The sequence below is a fragment of the Schistocerca nitens genome, chromosome 9 (genome assembly GCF_023898315.1).
Source record: "Schistocerca nitens isolate TAMUIC-IGC-003100 chromosome 9, iqSchNite1.1, whole genome shotgun sequence".
In the NCBI taxonomy this organism is placed as follows: domain Eukaryota; kingdom Metazoa; phylum Arthropoda; class Insecta; order Orthoptera; family Acrididae; genus Schistocerca; species Schistocerca nitens.
The window spans coordinates 449,389,420-449,414,866 of NC_064622.1; the positions used below are offsets into that span (position 1 = coordinate 449,389,420).

Here is a 25,447-nt window from a genome sequence, read left to right on the forward strand (position 1 = left end):
TAAATTTTCATCTCCCTTCACTATCTGAATAAATTTTTATCTCATCGTACATTTCTTCAATTTCTTCATCATCTGCAGAGCTAGTTGGCATACAAACTTGTACTACTGTAGTAGGTGTGGGCTTCAAGTCTAGCTTGGCCACAATAATGCGTTCACTATGCTGTTTGTAGCAGCTTACCTGCACTCCCATTTTTTTACTCATTATTAAACCTACTCCTGCATTACCCCTATTTGATTTTTTATTTATAACCCTGTATTCAACTGACCAAAAGTCTTGTTCCTCCTGCACCAAACTTCACTAATTCCCCACTATATCTAACTTTAACCTATCCATTTCCCTTCAGTTATATTATTATTATATGTCAGTAAACTAACTGATATATGTAGCCAGGAAAATAACACCTGAAGGGACATGAAGTGATATTGATTTCAGTTTTATTATGAAATTGATATCACTTCATGTTCCTTCAGGTGTTATTTTTGCTGGCTACATATATCAGTTAGTTTACTTATTACTGTGTTAAATAGATGATTGTGATAACTGTGCTTGCTTCTGGCACACATGCATCTTAAAAAACTGCAGTCAGAAACAACCACAATATCATCCAATTAACAAAGTAGTCTATTGTATTAGCAAGCTTACTGCACATAAAGAAAATTTCATGTTGTAGAAAATATTGAAAAATATTTTAAATCCTACAAAAACATTTTATATATCTGCTGTTCTAAGCATTCTAGTGGTAGATAATTTGTAGAAAAGTAATACATACCGTTTCTGTTTAAAAAATATCTGAAGCTGGCTGTAATACGTAGAAAACAGTAACCTAGCAATGGAGAGACCAGGATGCAACAAGAACAATAAGCAGAGGGTAGATTGCTTCTCACCACATAGACCAGGTACTGAGTCTACAACAAGAACTTTGAAAAGAATACTAGAAATATATAAGCTTTTAGACAAGCTTCCACAGAAGTAGGACTCCCAAACATTCACACAACAACTCACATACACATGGCTACTGCCGCTAGCCACTAATGCCCAACTTGCTGTCCGAGGAGAAGAACAGTGTGTGTTTACGCATGTGCACTGTCACTGGCCACTACTAGGGGATGGACTATGTCAAAAAGCTTACTGTGGTGTATGCAGAGCTGGGCCTCTGCATACTTGGCAACAAAACCTCAGAATAAGCATTACAGTCCAGGATAGACCACTACTCACCTAGGAGGTTGTTTATAAATAGTCATGGTATTGTGTACAATCAAGTGAATGACAGCACAAGGCACTGCAGTTGCAGGTCCTACTTATATCTGCATAGCACATGATGATGATGATGATGATGATGATGATGATCAGTTTGTGGGACGCTCAACTGCATGGTCGTCAGTGCCTGTACAAAGTCAAAATTTTGTTCACACTCCAATTTTTTATGCAGTCCAAACTAGCCGCTATCATGAATGATCATGATGATGAAATCTTGAGGACAACACAAACACCCAGTCCCCAGGCAGAGAAAATCCTCAACCCAGCCGGGAATCGAACCCGGGACCCCGTGATCCAGGGCAGCAACACTAGCCACTAGACTATGAGCTGCGGACTGCACAGTCACATGTTCATGTGATACCAAGAATGTATCCTTCCACAGGCAATTATTTAAGTTGGTGCTTCATGCTTCAAAAGCCAGTTATGGTCCATGCTCTAACTGACCAACAGCTGCTCCAAGTCCCTGTTACAAGTCTCCGTTATGGGCCCTGCCTGCTCCTGCCACTGCCAGCCAAGGTGTCATGCCACCTTTTCCCTGTGCCATGTCCATTACTGGACTTCCGTAAGCCACTCCCGAGGGCACCACTTCACATTGTCTCATCCATTGATTGCCTATGAACTCCCAGTTTCATAACACTGTGTCGTTATTAATCTTCCCTGCTTCTCAAGACATTGCCGCTCTCAAGTTGTGTAGACTTTCATTGTCAGATGTTATAGTTAGTTGCTTCTTGTAATAAATAGTTGGTATTCCAAAGAGTGCATATGAATTCTGACAGCCACCCACTGGGATAAAGAAGATTACATTGGTGATGATGTAAAAGGTTTTGTGTGTTTTCTAGTGCTCTTCTCTCAACTGCCATATTACAATGGCAACAAAGTAAAGTTTTCAGTACACCTTAAGGGTGTTTTCATATGTCTTTTGTGTATTAGTTCATTTTGCTGGAGCAGGCATTTTGTTTTTCATGTTTGTTCAAGTGGCCTTCTACCAGCTGGAATTTTACCCATATACTAGTTCGTTCTGCGGGGCCAGATCATCATGGTTCTTATGTTGTTATAGTCCACATGCAGCAGTGTTCATTGCATTCCACAATTCCTACAACAGGGCAGGGTCCTACACATTTGTGAAACGAGGTTTTTAGTAGTAGTTTCCTTTTTTGTATAGTCCAGGTAGATCATTCACATGCTGTACAAGTCTTTATCCTTTGTTACTGATGCTGTTAATCTGCTGTATTTTCAATGATTATTTTGTTAATCTGCTTTATTTTCAATGATTATTTGATGTCTTTTTGTACTTTTGTGACAATTCTGTAATGAAACATTCAGGTTTCAGTTCTTTGGTAGTGTTTTTTCACAAAGGTGTGAGTGTGCTTTTGATTTATCATGCCTGTCCAATCACTGGAGCTGTCTTTGATTTAGGTCTTCATTTAAAGAGTCAGCAAACTCAGACACCGCTGCACAGAATAATTCAACTCACTCACATTTTGACTGCAGAGGCAGCATCTCAGCAAGCTGCTCCCGTATTTGTGCCAAATTTTCCAGTGTCTGACAGCCGGAAAGAGGACCGGGCCAATTACCATCAACAGTTGGAGTTGCACCTTGCAGCATATGGCATACACACTATGCAACACAGAACTCTCTTTATTGAAAGTGAAGGTATAGGGATCCTTCATTTCTGTTGTCTGTACCCCCCCCCCCCCCCCCCCCGAAGACTCTCATCTGCAGTACATGAACTATGATTTATTGGTGGAGTGGTTAGATGTGCATTTTGGTAGCAATATTTGTTCCTGTTCTCATCAACAGTGTATTGGTTTTTTGGTTACTGACAGATGGTCTGACTGCCTCCCCCCCTTCCCCCTGTGTCATTATTAATCTTCCTTGCTCCTCAAGACATTGTTGTTCTCATACTGCATAGGCATTCTTTCTCAACAGTAATAATTAGTTTAGTTTTTCTAATAAACAGTTGTTATTTCAAAAAGTGCATTTCAATACTGCTGCCAATCACTTGGAAAAAGGATATTGCACTTAGGTATTTTTAGTATTCTATTCATTGTGCCTGTCTCCAACTCAACACCTCCTATATGTGGTGACTAGCAATCTATCCAAATATTAATCTAAGATTTTTTATGTGCAGTCAAGACCAGAATATAAATGTTTTAGCACACACTGATTGCTGTTTACTCAACACATGACAAAGTCACTTTTTATAATAAGACTCTGTGATGCATGTAAGTTTCCTGAACACTTTATTAAAGCATGGAAAGAACAATGGCACAACCAGCCTTGATATTTGTGTGACTTCATATTTTATGTTTCAAGATTCTGAATCTAGTTTTAGTCATTCACACAGTTTGTGTTACGTAGATAAAACTACTTCTGTGTTGCATTCTATACATTCTGTCACAAGAGAGAACTCCCACGCATGCGGAAGGATCAAAGTATATACTACAAACAATTGAAAATCCAGGATGGAATGTAACAAAGTATACATGTTGAATGTTACAAAGTATACACTTCAACAGAAATAAAACTATGCTCAAATATAATTAAAGATAGGTAGCTTGTATTACTTGACAAGGGCACAAATCACACTTTACACATGAAAAGGTGCTGTCTTCTTACATTATTATCAGAGAAATTTGATAACAAAAGAGATTAGGATAATTAATTCTTGTATGCAAAGCATCACTACAAGCTCCTGATGCATGCATGTAGTATTTTTCAAATCTTCATCATGACTAAACAGTGTAATAACATGCAGAAATAATATCTTTATTTGATGGTTCAGCTATAACTGAATTTGACAGTACCTTGTCCATAGCAAGAGCAAAGCCTGTTGAGCTGATAAGTGAAACAACCCAAAATGCTATGGAACTGGAATCGTCCACAAATACTTGGATGAAATATAGCAGACTCATTATGTTGACAGCAAAATTTCCAAGGATTCCTGCAGTCTGTAAAAAGCAACAGAAATAAAACACATGACAGTCTCTCAAAATTACTCTTTTTACATTAACATCACTTTCTGCAGATGGAAGTAGAACTGTAAAACAGGATAAACAGGGACAGTTTCAGAAAAAAGTTTCAATGTAATTTGTTCATCTTAGTTTCAATGGCTTGACAATGGTGTTCTTCGGGAAAACCTTTGAAGTAATTTTGGATGACTTCCCATATCAAGTTTGCCTTTACTAACAGTTATCCTTAGACATATTACACATGTAAACATTATTTCTTGATGTATGTACTTTCTGAGACCCACATAATTTACATCTTTTCAGGTTAGACCCACATAAAATGATGAGGATATATTAAAAGAAAGATACTCGCAGTGAAGCTCACTGTCTTCTTAATGAAGACATTGTTAATAAGTCTTTTAATGTTGAGAGGGCTGATCATAAGATAAGCTAGTCAACAATTCAAAATATCTAAATTAGTGCATTTTCAACTTTCCATGGCGTAATGAAGAGTCCATTAAATTTCAGCCATGTAGCCGTGCAAATAAAATCTCTTCCACTGATATTTTGGCTGTGTATCATCCAACCATCCTCAGAGTAAGTCATTTTTGACTGAAGATGTTTTGTAAAATACTACCTTGACAGAGATGGTAGAGTTGAAAAATGTTTAAAAAAAATTTGCCAGGGTAGTCTCATTTATAGCCAGGCACAAGGAAAAACTGTGTAACACACATGTCATTTTAGAAACAGCACAAATGAAACTTTCTTCAACTGTACTAACTCTGATGGGATGGACAGGAGCACTTTCTCAGACTAGTTCCAGTGAATTGTAACAAACTAGTCTAATAGAACTGAGGAGAAAAATTGTTATCCCTGATAATTTGAGTTCACATTTATCTCTAGCCATGATAAAACTTCATGAAGAGCTCACGATTGCTTTTGTGTTCCTTGGCAAATCTCACACACCTAACTCAGCCATTACATAGCCAATGAACTCCGATGACATGTAGATGGTGTAAGGTGGTTGAAAATGCCAAACAAAAAACAAAAAGACAATGCATTTAACAAAGATTTTTCAATCACACACGGAAAAATCTCTAGAATAAGGTATAAACTCAGGATTTAATAAGGCAATGTATTTCCCTTAAACAGAAACAGCATCTTAGAAACATTGCCCCCTTAAACTGAAAAGGAGACTGACAATGAGAAAAATGAACTGAGTGGCAGCTTGGGTGCATTTCTGAAAGAAACACATTATGCTCAAGAAGACACGACAGCCGAAAAAAATCCTGTAAAAAGAAGTTGAATATTACTACTACCTGAAGTATTACATTTAAGGACTTAAAGAGAAGTGAAGAATAATATTCAGAGTATGAAGTGGATAATGGGGAAAGAGAAACATCTGGTATCAATGATGTCACTGATGAAGATACTGAACCAAAATGGTGTGAGGAACTCTCAGACGGGATCTGGCTCAAACTAAATTATCTTTATAATACAGGGGTTGAAACACACATAGGAATAGTCTTGGCAAAATTGTCAGATGATATGTACATTTTAATTTTTCTTTGGAAAACACATTCAGATGTTTTTGTTTCCCCAAATGTAGCTGGTAAGTATGAACTTAAGAAAGCAGGTATTGTAGTAGTTATTTAAAATTGGAAGTACTACAAAGGGCATTTTTATATGAATGTTTTTTTCATAAAATATGCCTAATTTTTTTAAATATTTTCTTTAATTTTATTAACTGAAATAAAATATTTAATTTATAAATATTTATTTGCCTTCTAAAGATCTACTTCATGTCCCTATTAAAACCACAACAAGAGCACTGAAAAGATCTAGAAGTGCAATGTATATGTGTGTCCATGTTGATCCATACCCTGGTGTGAACAGGGACTACAATATAAAAAGAATATATAAATTCTGTAGTGAGTAGAAAACAAACACTTCTATAATTAATAGCTAATAACACAATAGGTTCAAGTAATGAATAGGTTATAAATACTAAATAAATTATTCAGAAACTGTCCCTATTTACATTTCAATACATTTTACAGTATACTGCAAAGTTAGAAAGATATATATTCAAAAAGTCTTTATTGCATAAAACACTTAATTTTGATAACGACAGGAAGATGAAGAATTTTTTTGTCTATGCACACTTTAAAGGCATACCTTCACCTTTGTGGCTCCAGTTGGTTTCAAGACCACCGAAAAAATCTGAGAATGCAGTTTAGATCTTCTATATTTGTCTTATTTTTCATTTCTTTTCTCAATTACATATATGTGGCCAATGGAAATCAAACAAAATTTGGGGAGGCAAAGAGAAGCGTTAAAAATTGTAAAAGTGCATATTTTCACTTCTGCATTTGAGGCTGGAGTGGAGCACAACAGACTGCCACTTGTCATTCTTACAGTATTTAGAATAATATTTTCAGTGAAGACCATTATATATAATATCATTTTACTGGGTCAAAAATTCTGTCACTTTATTTCCAGAGTGCAGTAGTGCCATATTCAACTGCTTCACAACTAACTCTGCACAGCAGACCAGTTTAGTAAAAAACAAGTAAGAGCTTTATAATTTCATTAACTGTAAAAGAAAAGTGTTCAGTGTTTTGTGTTCATAATATATTCCACACTAACATTGGACAGATTTTATGGAATAAAAGATGAGATTGAAAAGAATGTGTATCTCTAAAAGTATGCATCAGACATCACATGCTTATTGCTGATTCTTAAAAACTACATGGAAAAGTAGCTATAAGAACAACAACAACAACAAAGATTATTTTTACAGCAATTTTTATTTTAACAGACAGAAGTAGAGTGTAATAATTAGCTATTAGATTCAATTATTTTTTCTGAAATTATTTATTGAGTCTATCCTATCTACCAGACTCTGAAAACACTTGCACCAGGTTTTTTTAGACAGAGAGAGATTTGTGTGTGTTATAAATTCTTATGATGTAAATGCTGCGACAATTATGGGGAACCCTCTTACGAAGCTGCCAGATAAATCTGAACACTGGAACACATATAGTATCGTTAAAGAGAACTGCAAGGACAAAAATGATCACAGAATATTAAAATAAAACTCAATAACTTAAATTTAATGATTCCAGTGTGTTTATTTGTATTGGAACTGTATACATGAACATGTAATTCATCACAAGTAATACCTCTATGAATATGTGATACTTAAAAATTATGGGACATCAATATTGTGAGCAAGGACAAGCCACTTTCCGGACTGTAGCAATGAAGTTGTTCGGCTGTCACATGATTAGGAAGTCTTTGAAGACACTTCTCAGCTGTGATTAATAATAATAATAAACTAAGTGGTCCTGCCTTCTGAGAATTTTAAAATCCCGGCACCTACAGTTTGCGCCAATCTCTGTCAAAATAGCATTCCCTAGCAGACATTTTCGCCTCCTGAGACTTGCAAGGTAGGGTCTTCTCTCTCATAACATGCAGTACAGTCGATCTAGCAAGCAGTATGGGGCTCCTCTAGCACTTTTGGTGATAGGTTTTCCTCCTCAAATTACTGAGGCATGAAGTCACATACCGTATTTACTCGAATCTAAGCCGCACTTGAATGTAAGCCGCACCTGAAAAATGAGACTCGAAATAAAGGAAAAATAAATTTCCCGAATCTAAGCCGCACCTAAAATTTGAGACTCTAAATTCAAGGGGAGAGAAAAGGTTTAGGCCGCACCTCCTAATCGAAACAAAGTTGGTCCATTGCAATATGAGACACAATTTAGGTCGAATGAATGACGATACAGCTACAGTAGTTTGGTTCGAGTCGTAAGCTTAGCAGTTAAGCTTTACCAGGTAGCCATTGCTATGCGTCAGGCGCTCCGTCCGTATCTGTAAGGGTACCCTTCCTTTTTCACGTGCTTCGTCTAGTTTGAATCGATTGCTTATTTTGCTTTGATCTGATAAGTGCCATTTTCTTTGTTATAGGTGTTTACATCACTCTAAGCTGAAAATGCATTACTGTACTGTGTCATGCATTGTTTGTCGCATTCTGATAGTGCGTGTTTACGGCCTGTTGCCGATCGCGGCAAGCCTTGCCTTTGTGCGCGCTACCGCCGCTTACCATTTTTTTTAAAAAAAGAGAGAGAGAGAGAGAGAGAGAGAGAGAGAGAGAGGAATCGTCTCATTAACGAAACAATGGCAAGAGACTGCTATTTGTTGTTACTTACACTTCTGCTTTCTTTGATAATGATCAATAAGAACCATATAATAGACTGCGTATGATAGAACATGTTCTAAATGAGAGTTAAGGCGAAAATTTTTCTCCGTTTGAAAATCCTTGCAGCCGCTTCTTTAGTACATCAAATTCTGCACAGAAATTACTCATGTTAGATTTAAAAATCTAGTCAGTTTCCGTGCTTCATTTCTGACTGTATCACTATTAGGCATAAGAATAATACGAACATAAACATGACACGATACGTATATTCTTCCGCATTTGCTGTTGTCTCACTCTGGTTTCGTAGTTTATTAAGCAGACAGGATTTAAATGAGATAGCAACAAACACAAAAGAATACATGACATAATGTTTACATTCGTATTATTCTTATGGTGAAGAGAATACTGCATGTGATTCACATTTCATCAGGTTCCTATTAGCAACCATCTCTTCCCACAGGTAGGAAAAAATTCAGAACGTAGAGTTGGCCATATTGACAAACATCTCAGTCTTGCCAGTCGGATTTTCGTAGTACATTGAAATTCTGCTACATTCGAAGATGAACAATATGGAATTTGTATTTAATTCGTTGGATAATGTATGAAAATGCAGTGGTCGAAATTTATTTACTGACGCAGAGGTTTTGGCGCCAGTATTTATCTTTGTGCCCACAAAGCATGCCTGATTGCCTGTGTAGCGCTACATGTATTCGACGGCAGAAGTTAGTTTTGGCGGCACCTACCAACATTTTTCAGAACTTCCGCTTGCCTTGCACTCGATTCTAAGCCGCAGGCGGTTTTTTGGATTACAAAAACCGGAAAAAAAGTGCGGCTTAGATTCGAGTAAATACGGTATGTAGATGTCTTCGTCACATGTTCCCACTGCACCATTATGTGCAGCAGAGAGGAGCTGCACACTATTCAAATTCTTTTAAAAAGTGGAAGGGCTTAAACTATTTTGACTATTTGTGTGATGGTGCAGTTACTCAGTTGAAAAGTGATAACGTATCAGCTAGATTTGTTGCGTTCTACCAACTATAGCTAGACTTTGCTTCATGTTGTATGGACCAGCAACTGACATCCCGAGGTTCTGCAACAGCTTTAGTGTGAGTGTGAGTGTGAGTGTGTGTGTGTGTGTGTGTGTGTGTGTGTGTGTGTGTGTGTGAGGGGGGGGGGGGGGCATGAGCGCGTGCACCTTACCAGTTTGCAGTATACGACTGAAATATTTTATTGATTTCCTTTATTAGCAAAATCCTTTAGTGAGAGGTGTTCTGTTTCTTCCAGTGGTTAAGTCAGACTGGCTACTAGCAAGGCTATTTCTGTTTTATTTTATGCTAATGTCAGTGTTAATCAGGCAACAGCCTGTCTAGTTGCCTGACAGGCACATACGTTCGATGTCAAAGAGCAACAACCACTCACAGATGGCAGGTGGCAGCACAAGCAGTCGAGGGTACACAAAGCCTGTCAGAGGGATACAGAAAACAGTGTGCTTTTTGTCATAATGCAGAAACAGAGTGATTTACTTGACACCAAAAGGGCATGACCATTAGCTTTTGGGCCAAGTGGGAAGCATTTCGTAAATGGCTTAGTTTGCAAACTGTTTGTGTGCCCCCTACGATGCACGACAGGCTATAAATGAATGGGGTGAACAAGTACTTTGGACATGTATATGCGTGAATAGTCACACAACTGCTTACCAAGTAACCACCCTAATGAACCAGGGGGCTACCAACAGTGTCTCCTCAATGACCATTCAGTGAACATTGCAATGCATGGGCCCCTGCAGTAGGCACCTCATTCATGAACCCATGCTGACTGCTTTTCGTCTGCACTGAAGGCTGCAATTTGCACACCAGTATTGCAACTGGACATCCACTGACTGGTGAAAGGTGTCCTTCATCGCACATATGGCCACTGGCATGTATGTAGTTTAATGTCTGAAAGGTCCAGGCTAGTGGAGGGATCATTATGGTGTGGGAAATGCTTTCATGGCATTCTCTGGATGATGGGGTCTTTCTGGTAGACACAATGTATCAACACAAGTAAGAATCTATCCTTGGGGACCATGCCCATTTGTAAATACAGTTTGATTTTCCTTAGCATGATGACATCTACCAGCAGGACAATGCAGCATGTCACACCACTCACAATGCACATACGCAGTTTGAGGAGCACGAGGACAAGTTTACCATATTCCCCAGGCCTCCAATCTTCCCAGATTTAAACTCAGTGGAGAATCTGTGGTACAACCTTGATTGCACTGTGCACACCACAGATGCCCAACTGAGAAACTGTGTGCAATATGCCATGGCACTGGAGTTGGCATGGCACCACATCCCTGTCAGTACCTTTCAGAACCTCATTGTCTCTCCTTCTGCATATCTCCCAGTGGTCTGCACTGCTAAAGGTGATTATTCAGGCTTTTTGATGGGTAGCCACACTGATGTGACTGGACAGTGTTTAGAGGAGGTTGTGGTCCAAATTGTTGCCTGTACCCTCAATTACAGTTACACAAGTGTCTTTTCTGAGATCTCTCATTAAATGTGTGCAAAAATATGGCATTGCTGAGCCCTGAGCTTGGTTTAGTTACTTGAAATAATCACCCAAAGAGTTCTATATGAGATACGTGACTCCTCTCCCATGAATATTACCTGGCATACGAGGCCTTCTTGCGCTTTTTACTTTCCTTTCTAGCATTAGTGTCCACCTTACATCCTCTACTACTGCATTGTTTGATCACTTCTAAACATGTTGGGTGATTTGAATACCTGTATCTACAGTCTTAAAAGCACAAAAGTTACTGGAGATTACTAGACTGAAAATATCAAACTTGTAGCATCTCCTGGATCTTTTCACTGATTCTGTATTCGTAAGTGCAAAACTGTTACCTAATCTAACTCTGATATAATTACAGCCAACTAAATATCAAAAGTGTGCCACATAGTTGCCAAGTGAAACTGAGATTTCAAACTTTGCTCCTATTTTTCCACCCAAGTTAGGGTCAGCATCAATCAGTGAATCACCCAAAATGAGCAGCATAATTTGCAATTTGTCAAATAAATTGCACTAAAACATCTGAAAAATAACAATGTTGACATTTCTTGCACTGTTTTCCATTCCTGCCTCTTTGTGGCATATCCACAAGTACCCTTCCTGACACTAAAAATTGCATGAAAAATTCTGTTAATGAGAGTTGTTCAGTTACAGATATGGACTACAAGATTTCTAAATGCTTGAGTTTTGCCAAAATAGTTCACAATTCGGTAGTAATCAGTGACAGCAGTGCACTCTAAAGATTTAGTGCCTAAATTTTTAAGAAACAGAATTTATTTATGAAGGATGATGAAATTTATACATAGGAGAAATGTTAACTAAGCTAAAAGGCAGTTGTTTGGGGGAAAAAATTGATTAATGAAGGTCAGTCTGACAGTTTTACCAAATCTTACGTCATTGTTTTTGAAACACCCTTTAATTAAACCTGATTTCAAAACTCCATACTTATTGATAAAAACACACTAACGTGGGATGAATTGCAAAATACTCACAAAATCTTAAAGTTTTAGCTATGCAGTTACAAATGATCTGTGTGACCACCAGCAGCTGCATGAACAATGTCTAGATGATTGCTAAATTCGTTGTAAACTTTGACAGACTTTTACAGAAGTTTGGTGGTTGTTATTCTGTTCTTCACTTTTTCTATATCACAAGGTGAAGATGATGATGATGATGATGATGATGATGATGATGAAGAAGGTGGGATCGTGTCTGGCCACAAATGCAGGTCAGTGCCTCGCAGTTCCATATGCCCTATTCAGTAATGAGACAGATGTCATTGAGAAATTGACATATGTTGTTGTGCCAGTGAGGTGGAGCTCCATCTTGTTGGAAAATGGAGTCATTGGAGTCCTCTTGAAGTTGCGGAAAAAACCAGTTCTGCAGTATTTGACAATAGCTCATTCCAGTCATTATGTTTTCCTCAAAAAGAAGGGATCATACAGTTTTTCACGAGGAATGGCAAAAAAATGTATACTTTAGGTGAGTCTCTTTTGGACTTAATAATGTCATGAGGGTTCTGGAGTCCCCATATGCACACATTATTTTGGTTTACTTCACCACATTGTCTTCCACATCCTCTAGCAGAGAACTGCTGAAGTTCACTCATATCCCTTTATCATCAACCCAAAGAGCTTGCAGTAAGTGTGGTCTGTTTTGTTTATAAACAAAACGACACCTTGACACTTGCGAAACAGTTGTATGAGGAGTTGCCAGTTCCTTGCATGCATGGAAAGTAGACATTCTTGGGCTCTTCTCAAACATTTGCTGAATTCTTTCCACTATGTCATCAGAAGTGCAAGTTTGACTTGGACTCCCACCTTTGCATAAGCATCCTCTCTCTTCAAACTGGGCAATACCGACAATGAATGTTTTTGAGTGCAGGAGCATCAATGCTGAAACGCCAACGAAAAGCATGTTTGACCGAAATCACTGACTGACTCTTCGCACACTGTAACACACAAAAGCCTTCTGTTGAGTGGATGCCATTTTACTTTTGACTGACTGCAAACTGAGAAGGCACATTGACTGACATCTAATGCTCATTTTCTGAAACCCTAGGCCATGACCATTCAACAAAACATATTTCCTTGTTCAGCACATCCCATGTCTCATAATTATTACCATTTAAATCAGATCATTTTTCTGAAACACCTTGTACTTCAAAACTACTACAAAGGCTCAAAATGCAAGTTTCTTTGCAATGCATGGGATCAAACCTCATTTAAGGTTGTCTTGGGTGCCAAAGGTGGCTCTATTGCATATTGCCATGATCTGTGTTGCACACAGTGTGGAGTCACTGACACTGCTGGTGCACTACAGGCCACCAGTTCAAACATGAAGACCAAAAATTATTTGTTATTTAGTATTTATCAGTTCTGTTCTGGCTGTAAGTCAGTGTTTGTAAAATGTGCTTTCAATGACAGGTGTTGTATTTCAATGACAATCGCACCTACATATTTGGACCCAATTCTTATTACAGTACGACACTGTTTGGTGGAAACACTGGAGACTTGAGCGTTTATATCAGCATGGCTCCAATTAAGCAACATAAAAATTATCTCCTACACAGACTGGAACTGGAATACAAGCATTACATCATTCCAAAGTTTTGTGTATTCAAGAGACCAATGGATTCCAAGCCAACAGTAAGCCAACTTTACATAAGACAACCATCAGTGTTTACCAAAGATTCTGGTCAAAAGGCAACCATCAATGTTTTCCTGAGACCCAATGAAATGGCTGAAAGGATTTTACCAAACTGCCAAACACAACACTTGGAATGACATGAAGTGCTTGGCAAATGCATACTTGGATGGCACAGCCCAGCAAAGGGTTGAGAACAGCCAAGAGAATCTCAATAACTGGTACAAATTCTAGGCCGAACTGGAGAAAACATTTTTTGATATCAACAGTACATCTTCTTAGTGGAAGAATAATTAATGAGCAGGGCTCAACATCATGGAAAAATGACACGGTCTTACACACACTGTTTTGTGCCTCTGCAACACTGTGAATCTGAATACAATAGAACCCGACAAAATCTTACACTTTATGAAAAGAACCACAGAAGACATGTACCAAGCCCTTTTGGTAAAGGATGAAACAACAGAGATATTCATCAAATGGTGCCACCAAATCAACAGAAAAGAGATGGATGGAAGAGTAATCACTGATTGCCAAATGTGGTCCCTATGAGCGTTGTGGAAGTCCACCTTCAGTTCACATCTCTCATACAACAGATAGTAAGAGAAGAGCTACACCAGTGTTTGGCAGCCAGAAGTGTTGGACTGATTACACAAGAGCAACCATGAAAGTCAACCTCATACATCTGGAGGAAATAGGTAGTGTTGAAAAATAAGTTTATCAAACTTTGGTATTCTGGCATTAGTTGAATGCACTGTGGTGGTGGTGGTTAGTGTTTAACGTCCCGTCGACAACGAGGTCATTAGAGACGGAGCGCAAGCTCGGGTTAGGGAAGGATTGGGAAGGAAATCGGCCGTGCCCTTTCAAAGGAACCATCCCGGCATTTGCCTGAAACGATTTAGGGAAATCACGGAAAACCTAAATCAGGATGGCCGGAGACGGGATTGAACCGTCGTCCTCCCGAATGCGAGTCCAGTGTGCTAACCACTGCGCCACCTCGCTCGGTTGGAATGCACTGTGAAGAATAGACTTGCACTTATGCCCCAACCATCAAAAGACAATCCATCATCTGACCAACGCAGGACAAAATACTCCTTTGCCAAGTAAAATGCCTCAGAGAGAAAAAAAAAAAAAAAAAAAAAAAAGAGAAAAAAAAAAAAAAGAAAAGACGTTTGGGGGATGGACCAAAACACACCAGTACAGTGTACACTGTAGACACTCTGGGCACAGTGTATGCTACTGCACTGAGAAGAAAAGTGTCTGACAACTATTATGCCACAAGACATCAACCATCACAACAGTCCTATTCACCCCAATCAGATGCAGAAGGTTATAGTCAATCTGGAGACGAAGACAGTTGCCAAACTCTGGACAAGGTCGTTATGGCCATTCCCTATTTCCATACCAGTCACTCACCTACCTGCTGATTTCAGTAAAATAAAGAGAAGCAGCCATCTAGGGAGGCAAGGTGGAAATCCTCCTTGATGACAGTTACCAAGGTGACAGAAAATCTCATCAATAGCCAACTTTTCAGGGCGCTAGTTGACTCGTGGGTTTCTTTTTCTGCAACGTCAAATGCTTTCGCTGCCAGCTAAAGAAGATTATAATCCATGATATGAAAGTGATTGTGCTGAAGGTCAAAAATGGAAAATGTGTCCAGCCAACAGGAACATGTATTACTAGAATAACTAATGGCAGAACATAGCTCTGAATTTGTTGTTTTAGCAAGATGTAGTCATAATGCTATTCTCAGATTAGACTTCTTGCAGGCATCACAAACTGTCAGACTGTGGAAGATCAGCACTCCAGACTAATGCAGTTATTCCAATATGCACACAAAACACAGTTTGCTCCAGGTGGTTGTTTTCCTTTGAAAATGATGTTATACCACTATCATTAATAAGAAGAATTCGAGTCACTCAAGATGCTCAGTTAAACTATGAAGCTTTAGTTGATTGTGAATACCTACTCAGGTTCACAAAAGAAATCTACATGCCAGTGATGATCATAAGAATTTTAGGTGGTCAAGGAAAACTTCAGATCACTAACTGTCACGAGGAGCCACAACTCATCCCTATCAATATGTGTGTAGCTACAGCCAAACCAGTCCAGAAAGGGCAGTTTAGCGTCATCATTGAAGAACAGTGCTCTGCTATCACCACAGAAAACACAGTGCAGGAAGCTATTATGAAACTGCCAATAGGATCTGGTTTGACTGGGAAACAACATCAGCAAGTGATAGCCATTGTGCATTAGTTTTTGGATGCTTTCAGATCTGGAGCGGAGAAGAGAGATCAAGTGGGCCCCACTAAAACACCATATCAACAGTGATGATAAAGTGCCACTGGTTGAAGAAACAGATAATGCCTCAAGAAATGGTGAAGATATTGCAAGAAAACATCACTGAACCAGCAGAGTGTCCTTGGTCCTCTTCTGTGGTCACTATGAAGTAGGAGGATGGTGCACGGCATTTCTGCATCAACTACCAATTACTGAATAAAATCGCATAGAATGTGTACATGGTAATGGGTAAAAATGGTATTATTTTATTTTATTCTACTTCCATCATTTTAACTTAGCCTCAGGCATTGGAATCAGCAGTTACAAAAACTAATTCGCACTACTTGTGGCTGGCTCCCACACTACTAAACTGAGCTAGGGATGCCACCATAGTATTTCCGAGTGAGAGACACCAACTTTCTGCAATAAACATGCCAATGGGAGGACCGGGTGCCATCACGTGAGGTACACAAGAGGGTCAACAAGGTAGTGACCTACACAAGAGGGTCAACAAGGTAGCAACCACGACAGCTGGTCACTCTCTTGCTGCCAACTTCCTTACCCTCTGCACGTGTCTTCCAGCCACTCCCATTGAGGGCGAAATGCTCTTCCCGTACCATGTGGAGTTCACTCCGTCACCATAGACAGTTTTCATGAACACTGTATTCCTTAGTGGTAGTTCTTGGGAATAAAACTTATTTTTTTCCCTGAATCCTGCCATTTATCATTTTACGTGCAGGAAAAACACCTCAGATGCCCACCTGCTATCATCCTGAAATGCACAATCTCGGTGTCAGAAGACTGATCATTCCCTCCATTTGATCCGAATCAATATTTTCCTGCCGATCCTATTTGCTGGCAACCATAGCGATGCATTGAGGTTTGCACCGCGGACCGCTTAGCTGCTTGCAGTGGACATGCCTTTGGGCATGCATGACAACATGTTAGACTGTGACGGTCCAATAAAGCATGTGAGCGCACTATATGACCACACTCCACTACATCGCGTCCCGTGCCGGCGCGAGCCGCTGGCAGTAGAAGACTTGCCGCAGACTGTGCTGGTGCTGTGTGCTGTAACGAGGCAGCCGTGTCTCACCGCCACCTCAATGCTGCTGCTTTCACTGCCCCCGACGCAGATGCTGCCTTCGCCGCCATGTGACGTAAGTGTCGCAGTAATGCATTCTGCTAGTTAACAACTCTGGCAAACTTCTGGCGAGCGATATTTCCATCACCTAGAATAGATCGAGACCTTTTTTTGTGTACATTTGTTCATTCTCAGTCCTAGTTTTTTAACCATGCCTGATTTACATCCTCACCAACCAGTGGAGAGGACCAAATTGATTCCCAATGCTGCAACTGCAGTCCCGAATGAGCCTGATAGCATTACTTTACTCCAACAGCAGATAAACACCCTGTCACTTGAAAAAATAGAGCTACAGGAGTAGCTTAACACGATAACTCACAAATGTGAAGCCAGAGCTGCTGAAAATGTGGCAACAGTGGGCAATTCAAGGGCCTCTAAAGTTGAAACAGAAAAATTAGTATCAGATATAGTCAGTATGCTTCCAGCCATAACTTTTGTACCTTTTCTTGCTTGAAAGCCAGGTGAATATGTAACAACAGTTTTGCAAAGTGTCAGAATATAGGACATATATGCACAAGGACTGATCATTTTTTTGTTAAATGTCACCAAGCTGAAGCTTTCGGTTGAAGCGCGAACTTATGTTGATTCAGTAGATGCATTGTGGGAAGCACTCACTTTTGAATTCTTGGCAAATGGATTTGCAGAGCACTAGAAAACTGGGGAGGACTTTGATGCATTTGTGGACAGAATTAGGGCAGTATCATGTTGCACATACACTTAGGAAGAGATAATACACGTAATGAAGTGTTAATCGAAGAAGCTGAAGTGAGAGAAATCAATGTATTCATACGAGGAACCAGTCCATATATATAGGGAACAAGGTAAAAGTAGCCTCCCCCACCTTCTTGCATGAAACAGTCAGACTTGCTCTATTATGTGAGGAAGCAGGAAGATTCGTATCCACACCCGCGTCTGCCAGTGAAGCACGACAGCGTGCATTAATGACACAAATTGCCAGAGATGTGGGAAGCCCACCATATAGCCAAGTGCAACTGGGCTTCCTGTTGTAAGAAATTCCATACTGTCGGACATGAATAGGATTATTGTCTGCAAAATAAGTGGCCGAATTCGCCAAAGAGGAATGTGCCAGCAGGCAACAAAAAGAAATAATAATCAATTGAACACGAGTACTACTCCATGGGGAAACAAGTGTGGGCAGGTTCTAGCACACACCCTTTCCCCCAATGAAATGCATGATCCCTATAAAAAGGAAAGAACCGACTGAGGTGGCAAATTTAGTTTTAGAGGGGAAGCTCAGAGGGAAGACTCTCTAAAGTCTTTTAGTTACCGGAGGTCAGGTTAGTGTTGTTTTTACTTCTAATAATGAAAAGTGTGTGCTAAAACCACCATGCTACAATATAACTGGACTGGAGATGAAATGATTATTCTTGCAGGCAATTGTACAATAGATCTGCAAATTGAAGGGAAGAAGTATGTCTTTGATATGGAAGTAGTGAGGAAGTGGAGATGGAATTTTGATATTATTCTGGGGAATGATTTCCTAGCTTGCCATCAGGCTGTGATAGCTTATATGATGCGAACTATTTGGTTCAGTGATACACACTGCTGTCTGGATAGTGAGTGTGCGTCTCATTCATGAGGAACCTGTGAAAGGAAGCCTACCTCATGGCTCCAACTGAAACACATACATGGGCATTGGAAACTATCACACCTGTAACAATTAGCATTGGAATGGGAAAAGTTCTGTGCATAAAAGTCAAAGACCAGGTACCACCGGGACCAGACTTTCTGGTTGACCCACTCACCCAGAATGACTTTCTCAACAGGCTGCAAATTCATGTTATGAGAGGTCTAAATAAACCAAAAGTAAAAGGGAACAGGTTTCAAATACCTGCATGAGTGCTGACAATTTTGGTCAATGGGATGTAGAAATCCTACATGGCACAATACTAGCCAGTGATGAAGAAGTTATGCAAATAATAATTTCGAACCAGAAACAGTGAAGAGACATAAGCCTGTGAGGAAGATTTGCACATTAGTGCCTTCAATAAGAAATCAGTTGAAGGAGAAGTTGGCACATTTGCTGGAGTCGGAACAAAATCTTTTCTATCCAGTTTTAGAGGAATGTGTGTGCTTGTTCAAGGAAAGGCAATACTTTCCACAAGAGACACTAGACCAATGGCACAGAAGCTGTATCATTTACCCCATCAATTACAATCTATTGTTGAAGATACAATTCAGCAGCAACTGGCTGCAGGGATAATTCAACGAGACCTAAGACAGGCTAGGAAATTGCAAATACTTTAAAACATTGGACATGCATTCTGGATATCATCAGATTCCGATCACACCACAAGATAGACCTAAAACCACTTTTGTGGTCCCATCTGGATTGTATGAATTCCTGCAAATGCCTTGTGGTCTAAGTAATGTGGCTGTCACTTTTCAAAGATTTGCCAACTTCTCGTCGAGAGGTTTAAAGCCTACTGCATGTCTTATGTATCTTGACGATATCATAATTTTTGCAAAAACAATGAAAGAGTATGCTGAAAGATTAAGAAATGTATTGTCTAGATAGCAAAATGCACACTTGAGTTTAAAATTAGAAAAATATTCTTTTGCACAGTCACAGGTTCAGTACCTGGGGCACATCATTAGTTCAAATGGAGTTAAGCCAGATCCTATGTTAACTGAAAAAGCACTCTGTCTTCAGGCCACGAGTTGCCTACCGGGACCATCCGACTGCCATGTCATCCTCAGTGGAGGATGCGGATAGGAGGGGCGTGGGGTCAGCACACCGCTCTCCCTGTTGTTATGTTGGTATTCTTGACCGAAGCCGCTACTATTCGGTCAATTAGCTCCTCAATTGGCATCATGAGAATGAGTACATCCAGAAAAATGGCAACAGCGCATGGCAGCTCAGATGGTCACCCATCCAAGTGCCAACCACGCCAGACAGCACTTAACTTTGGTGATCTCAAGGGAACTGGTGTATCCACTGCGGCAAGGCGGTTGCCTAGGCTAACTGAAGAGATGGATAATTTTTCAGCCCCAAGAAATGTTAAAGAATTACATTCTCTCCTAGGTTTAGCCAACTATTATAGGTGTTTTGTGCAGGATTATGCTACAGTAGCAGAGCCTTTAACGAAATTACTAAAGGAAGATGCAGTATTTGAATGGACAGATGAGTGCGAAGCAGCAATGAGGAAAATTAAAGGAATTTTGACTAGTCTACCTTTACTAATATATCCAAATTTTGAAAAACCTTTTATTCTTTTGACGGACACATAAGATTATGCTGTTGGAGCTGTTTTAAGTCAGGAATATAATGGTGAGGAAAGACTAATAGATTACATCTCCAGACAAATGAACTCAGCAGAAATAAATTGCAGTGCTACCGAGTAGGAGTTTCTAGTTCTCATGCTTCGAGTAAATTACTTTACGTGTTATTTGTATGGACGGCAGTTTACTGTGCTTACAGACCATGCTGCTTTAGTATAAATGTTAAGTTTAAAAGAACCCAGTAGTCACTTGACTAGACGAGCATTAAAATTGTCAGAATATGATTACACAGTTCGGCATAAGCTTGGCCACCTGCACAACAATGCCAACGGCCTAAGCAGAGAGGTTACAGTTGTGCAAACAGACAATGTTTCCATAGAAGAACTGAAAGAATCACAGGACAGAGATGTAGAATGGCACCGGTGTGCACCACTATTTGATATTGCTACAGAAGACGGTATATGATATCACAAGACCCCGTTGGGTAACAGAGTAGTAATACCTAGAGAATTGCAACAACAAATAATAGCACAGTGTCATGACAGTTTACAGGCTTACCATAATGGGCAACAAGCCACAAATGCAAGAATAGCCTCAAATTCCTTGTGGAGAGGTTGACAAACCGACATTAGGAAGTACATACAAAATTGTCTGCCTTGAGTGCAAACAGCACCTTCACCAAGGACTAAAGTTCCTATACAAACACTATCAGAAGCACGAAAAACATTTCAAATCATGGCTCTGCATATCTGCAGCCATTTCCACAAAGCACCAAGAATAATAAAGATATATTGTCTACTATTGACCACTTTTCAAGATACTTAATTTTGATACCACTTGTGGATATGACTGCCAAAACTGTTACTTGCATTTTGTCAATAACTTGGTAATGCCTTTCAGAAGTCCCAATGCAATACTCACCAGCCAAGGCTAAAATTTTATGTTGGTATTGTTTGCACAAGTTTGCAAAATGTTACAAATCAAAAAATGGTGAACTACGCACTTTCACCCCAAAGCCAACAGGCGCCTAGAGCGAGTGCAGAAAAACTATTGTGTGAATGCTATCATACAATAGTTGTATTCATGAGGCAATGGGATACTCCCTGTATGAAGCAGTCTATGGGAAACCCATGAACTCACCATTTGAGATTGACAAACTGCCCCCTGACATCAACATAGGCAAAGTGAAAAGGCTACTCCGCAATCTCAAAGTCATATGGAACCAAGTTAAACACAGTAATTTCAAAGCCACACAAAAACAGCTAGAATATGAGAACAAAGGCACTACCCGCCCTCCATATAAAGCCAATGATTTGGTATTGTTCCGAAATCCCGTAGTAAAAGAAGAGACGAACTAAAAAGTTCATTCCTTGGTACGGGGGCCGTTCCCTCTACTGCGCATCACCTCCACCGTGAATGCTGAAATTCAGTTACCTGATTGTACTACAATAATACACTTTGACCCGCTAAAGCTGTATCATGGCCCAGCTGTGCCGTCTCAAGCAGCATACCCGCTCTCACCAATAAAGTCATTCTGACAGGTAAAGGTATCATCATAACAAAGCACAAAAAGAAGAAAGACAGGGTGATACCAGCACATCCTCACTATGCTTTAAAAAACAATCACCCCTCCACCCTGAGGTCCAGGGGGTAAATGAGAAGGACATACTGATAAGAATGTCATAATAGGAAAGAAAGATAACAATCATTTACTTATTTGTTTGTATCTATAAAATGTATTAGCGCGAAAGTACTGAATGCAACAGAGATGCATGCTGTTCCACTAAATAAAAAACAAAAAAATTGCAAGGTTTTGCTTGTGCTCTTATGTTTTTAGTTGTGTCATGTTACAACATGTTAAGCATCAGCAGCTAGACCAGAGGAAAATGATAAGATTCAAGTTATGAGAACTAACTGATAAGCACACTAATTAGTTAATGCTTTTTCAGTTGAGGCAAATTTCTGCCAGTTACAGGAAAACATGAAAGTGTGAGTAAGTTTGTGATACAGTAGTTGCAAGTTACATTTCAGACACAGCCTAGCACTTACATTTGGTTATGAACAGGAAAGCTGAAGAGAACAAGTTGTTACAAACTCATGGTAGTGCACTGCTTAACTTTAATTAATGCAGGCCCAGGAAGACAAAAGGATTCCACGAGGAATATAGGAAACTGAGTCAGTTGCATAATGTCACTACAGGTGACATACATGCCGAATATAGCAAGACTCCTCTCGAACACTTAATTCTAATCCATTTCCCAGAAACACATGTGGTCACAAGTCAATCCAAGAAATAGATACATATGAAGAACACAAGTTATGCTCCACTTGAGCATCAGTCAGAAACTACTACTTGTGCCATAATTTGAACACACATAAAATGCAGAGTAAGTTAATTGCCACCTCACTCTATCCATTGGATAGCTTAAGACACAAAATCTCGCACTTGCAAGTAACAACTGTTACTAGTACACAATTGTTTCATTTATTTCTACAATGCCTCACACACAGTGCAGTTCTATTTCTTAACAAGAATTAGATGATGTTTTGTCAGTCAATTATTTATATTGACATGAGGAAATTGCTCTATATGTCTTCAAAGAGTGTAATACGAACATAATATGTTACCCACTGCTGTTACTTTTAAAGTCTACCAATGTTACTTACATGAAGATGAAATGGTTGACTAACTCAGCTAACTTTTATGCAACACTTAACACTTATATGAGTTGAGTTAGAATCCTACTTTTACAACAAAGCAATTCAATCCCAGTTTGGTTCGAAATTGTTGATTATTATCTGGTAGTAAGGAAAATTTATTATAAAATGAGAGCCTAATAAAGGCAAGCTTACTCTCGTCAGCTTAGAGGCAACAGGGCCACAAGTGTGTCACTAAAGATTTCTACACCGAAGGATCATTTACCGACTGCTTGGTAAATGTCTTTCCACGTTCCTAATAGGAGATATTAATGAAGTTACAATTTGAAAAACTTTGCCAGTATGGCCACATTGTCACCTATGCACAGAGGTTCAAATGCATGCTGATTCCCCTACCACTTCTAGCTCCAAGCAGCGGCCAATCACTCTGACACGGCATGATGCTCAGCTGTCTGGCCACATGGGCACTTGTTGTGTATGACCTGCCCGCGTGCATTTCTGTACCAACTGGAGTATACTGGAAGATTAGTCCCCTAAATAAAACACTCACTGTATCCCAACATGGCAAAGAATTATTAAAATGTGAAGTTAAAGCATAAAATCCATTAACAAATAAACAGTTATGCACATGCCTAATGGTTAAACTAAGTCCATTGTTAGACTGCTCAGAGCTCACCTGAAAACATTTTGCACGATCTACAATATCAATCCTAGTATGCAAGTTAATGCTGATAGCTTTCACTGGATAACAGAAAATATTTCTCGTTTCTCACACAACCTGACTAGGTGATTGGAGAAGCAGAACCGTAATGGACACAGTTTTGAATAAACAGAAGTCTACTAGCTCCAATAGAAATTTTAGTTAACACTTCTCAGCAGATTTTGCTGTCTTGCCTGTCACTGTAGCAGGAGTGATTAATGGAGATCCATATTGTAGCAAAGGCGCCCCCTACGATATGCATTTTTGTGGAAATCCTTGCTATGTGTGAGAGAGACAATATAATACACCAGTTAGTCAAACCCTGCCCGAGTAAACGCACTCCTAATAGAGATTTCAAACTAAGCAAGAATTGCACATTAAGATACAAATACTGAGCAGTTTTACTCAGCATACAATGTAAGTAATTTGAATTAGCAATCATGTTCAGTAATACTTCACTCGAATTATGGTGATAACTGCATTTATTTCATCGCGGTCTGAGGACTTGAGCATCTGAAAGTGACTATGTGTAACAACCTTATCAATCTGCAGTATTTCCAGTCGTATCCTTACATCACAAAACATAGCTGACAGGAATTACGTGCTTTGCACATGTAATTGCCACAGGAAACTATTGAGTATTACAAATCGATATTGATTCTACCGCTGTGCCAATGGGCCAGATACATTTTCTAACGTTTCTCAGGTGCGTGAATATTGTTTCATTATAAAGACACTGGACAAGCAGCTCGCATTCCGAAGGTACACTCACTACCAACATAACATTGGATCTTGCTGACTACAGCACAAGTAACTGGTATCATGCCATGGCGACTGCGCTGAGCCTCACTTGGCTGCAGCATCCAGCACCTTTATATAAACGCAGTTAAAAAACTTAGGAATACAGTCACAATCTTCCCTTTTGCACATCAGTATAAAATACTGATTTTACCAAATACATTTATAAATGTCCTCACAAAACACATTAAAAAAAGAAACACTTCAAGCTAGTTTTTATGGTTTAAAATGTTGACTTGTGGTTTTCAGACTTCAAGGAAAGTTCATTGCTGCAAAATCAACTGCCACTATCTACAAGAATATCCGATGAAGTGCAAAAATTCATAGGATATTGCAGGTAGGTTGAATAAATCACTGCAGAGGTCATCAGTGATGACTTACAGTAATAAAGAGTACAGGCACAAAGTTAAAAAAAAAAAAAAAAAAAAAAAAAAAAAAAAAAAAACAGTAATGATACAAGATCGTCAATAAATATATCACCCTAGTAGTAAGGCATTTGAGAGAGCCAAAAATTGTCCAAAGATCGTGTCTTAGCAACAAGTAGAACTAATATCAGAATTCATGATGCAATTTAAGGTACACGAAGAACTGTTAGGCACACATTGCTCAGTATTTTCACGTGAAATATACCAACCCATAAGCAGCAGTAAATGACAGCAGAGATTACGGGAGAGAAGTTATCACACCAGCCCCTGCTCTAGCTACTAGTGAAAAATATAACTGAAAATATTTGTGTTTAGTGTAAAATTTTGGAGCTCTACCAGCATGTATTTGTATTTTATTACATATTTATGTATTTTACCTGACGGCCTAACACCCCACCCCCTCTCTGAGCTTGCCTCCAACTCTCCAACTTTGAAGTGTATTTTTAGTTTCATTTTATTACATTATGTATAAAAATGTTCAATGCAGTTAAAAGGATGCTCAAACTGAACTATTGAGAAATAGCAGATACAGATGCTTCATATTATTGCAACTTTGTTCTTTTGAAAATAGCAGTGCAGGGAAACAA

The 25,447-nt window shown here is 39.2% G+C and overlaps 1 protein-coding gene across 2 annotated transcripts in view; it reads right to left on the reverse strand.

Moving 5' to 3' along the window:
* LOC126202954 (cholesterol transporter ABCA5-like) overlaps positions 1–25,447 on the reverse strand; it is a 329,252-nt gene that overhangs the window by 168,140 nt on the left and 135,665 nt on the right. For both annotated transcript variants that reach the window (XM_049937074.1, XM_049937072.1), the window contains exon 9: positions 4,066–4,209. In XM_049937074.1, coding sequence (XP_049793031.1) covers positions 4,066–4,209 — 144 coding nt within the window. The remainder of the gene's footprint in view (positions 1–4,065; positions 4,210–25,447) is intronic.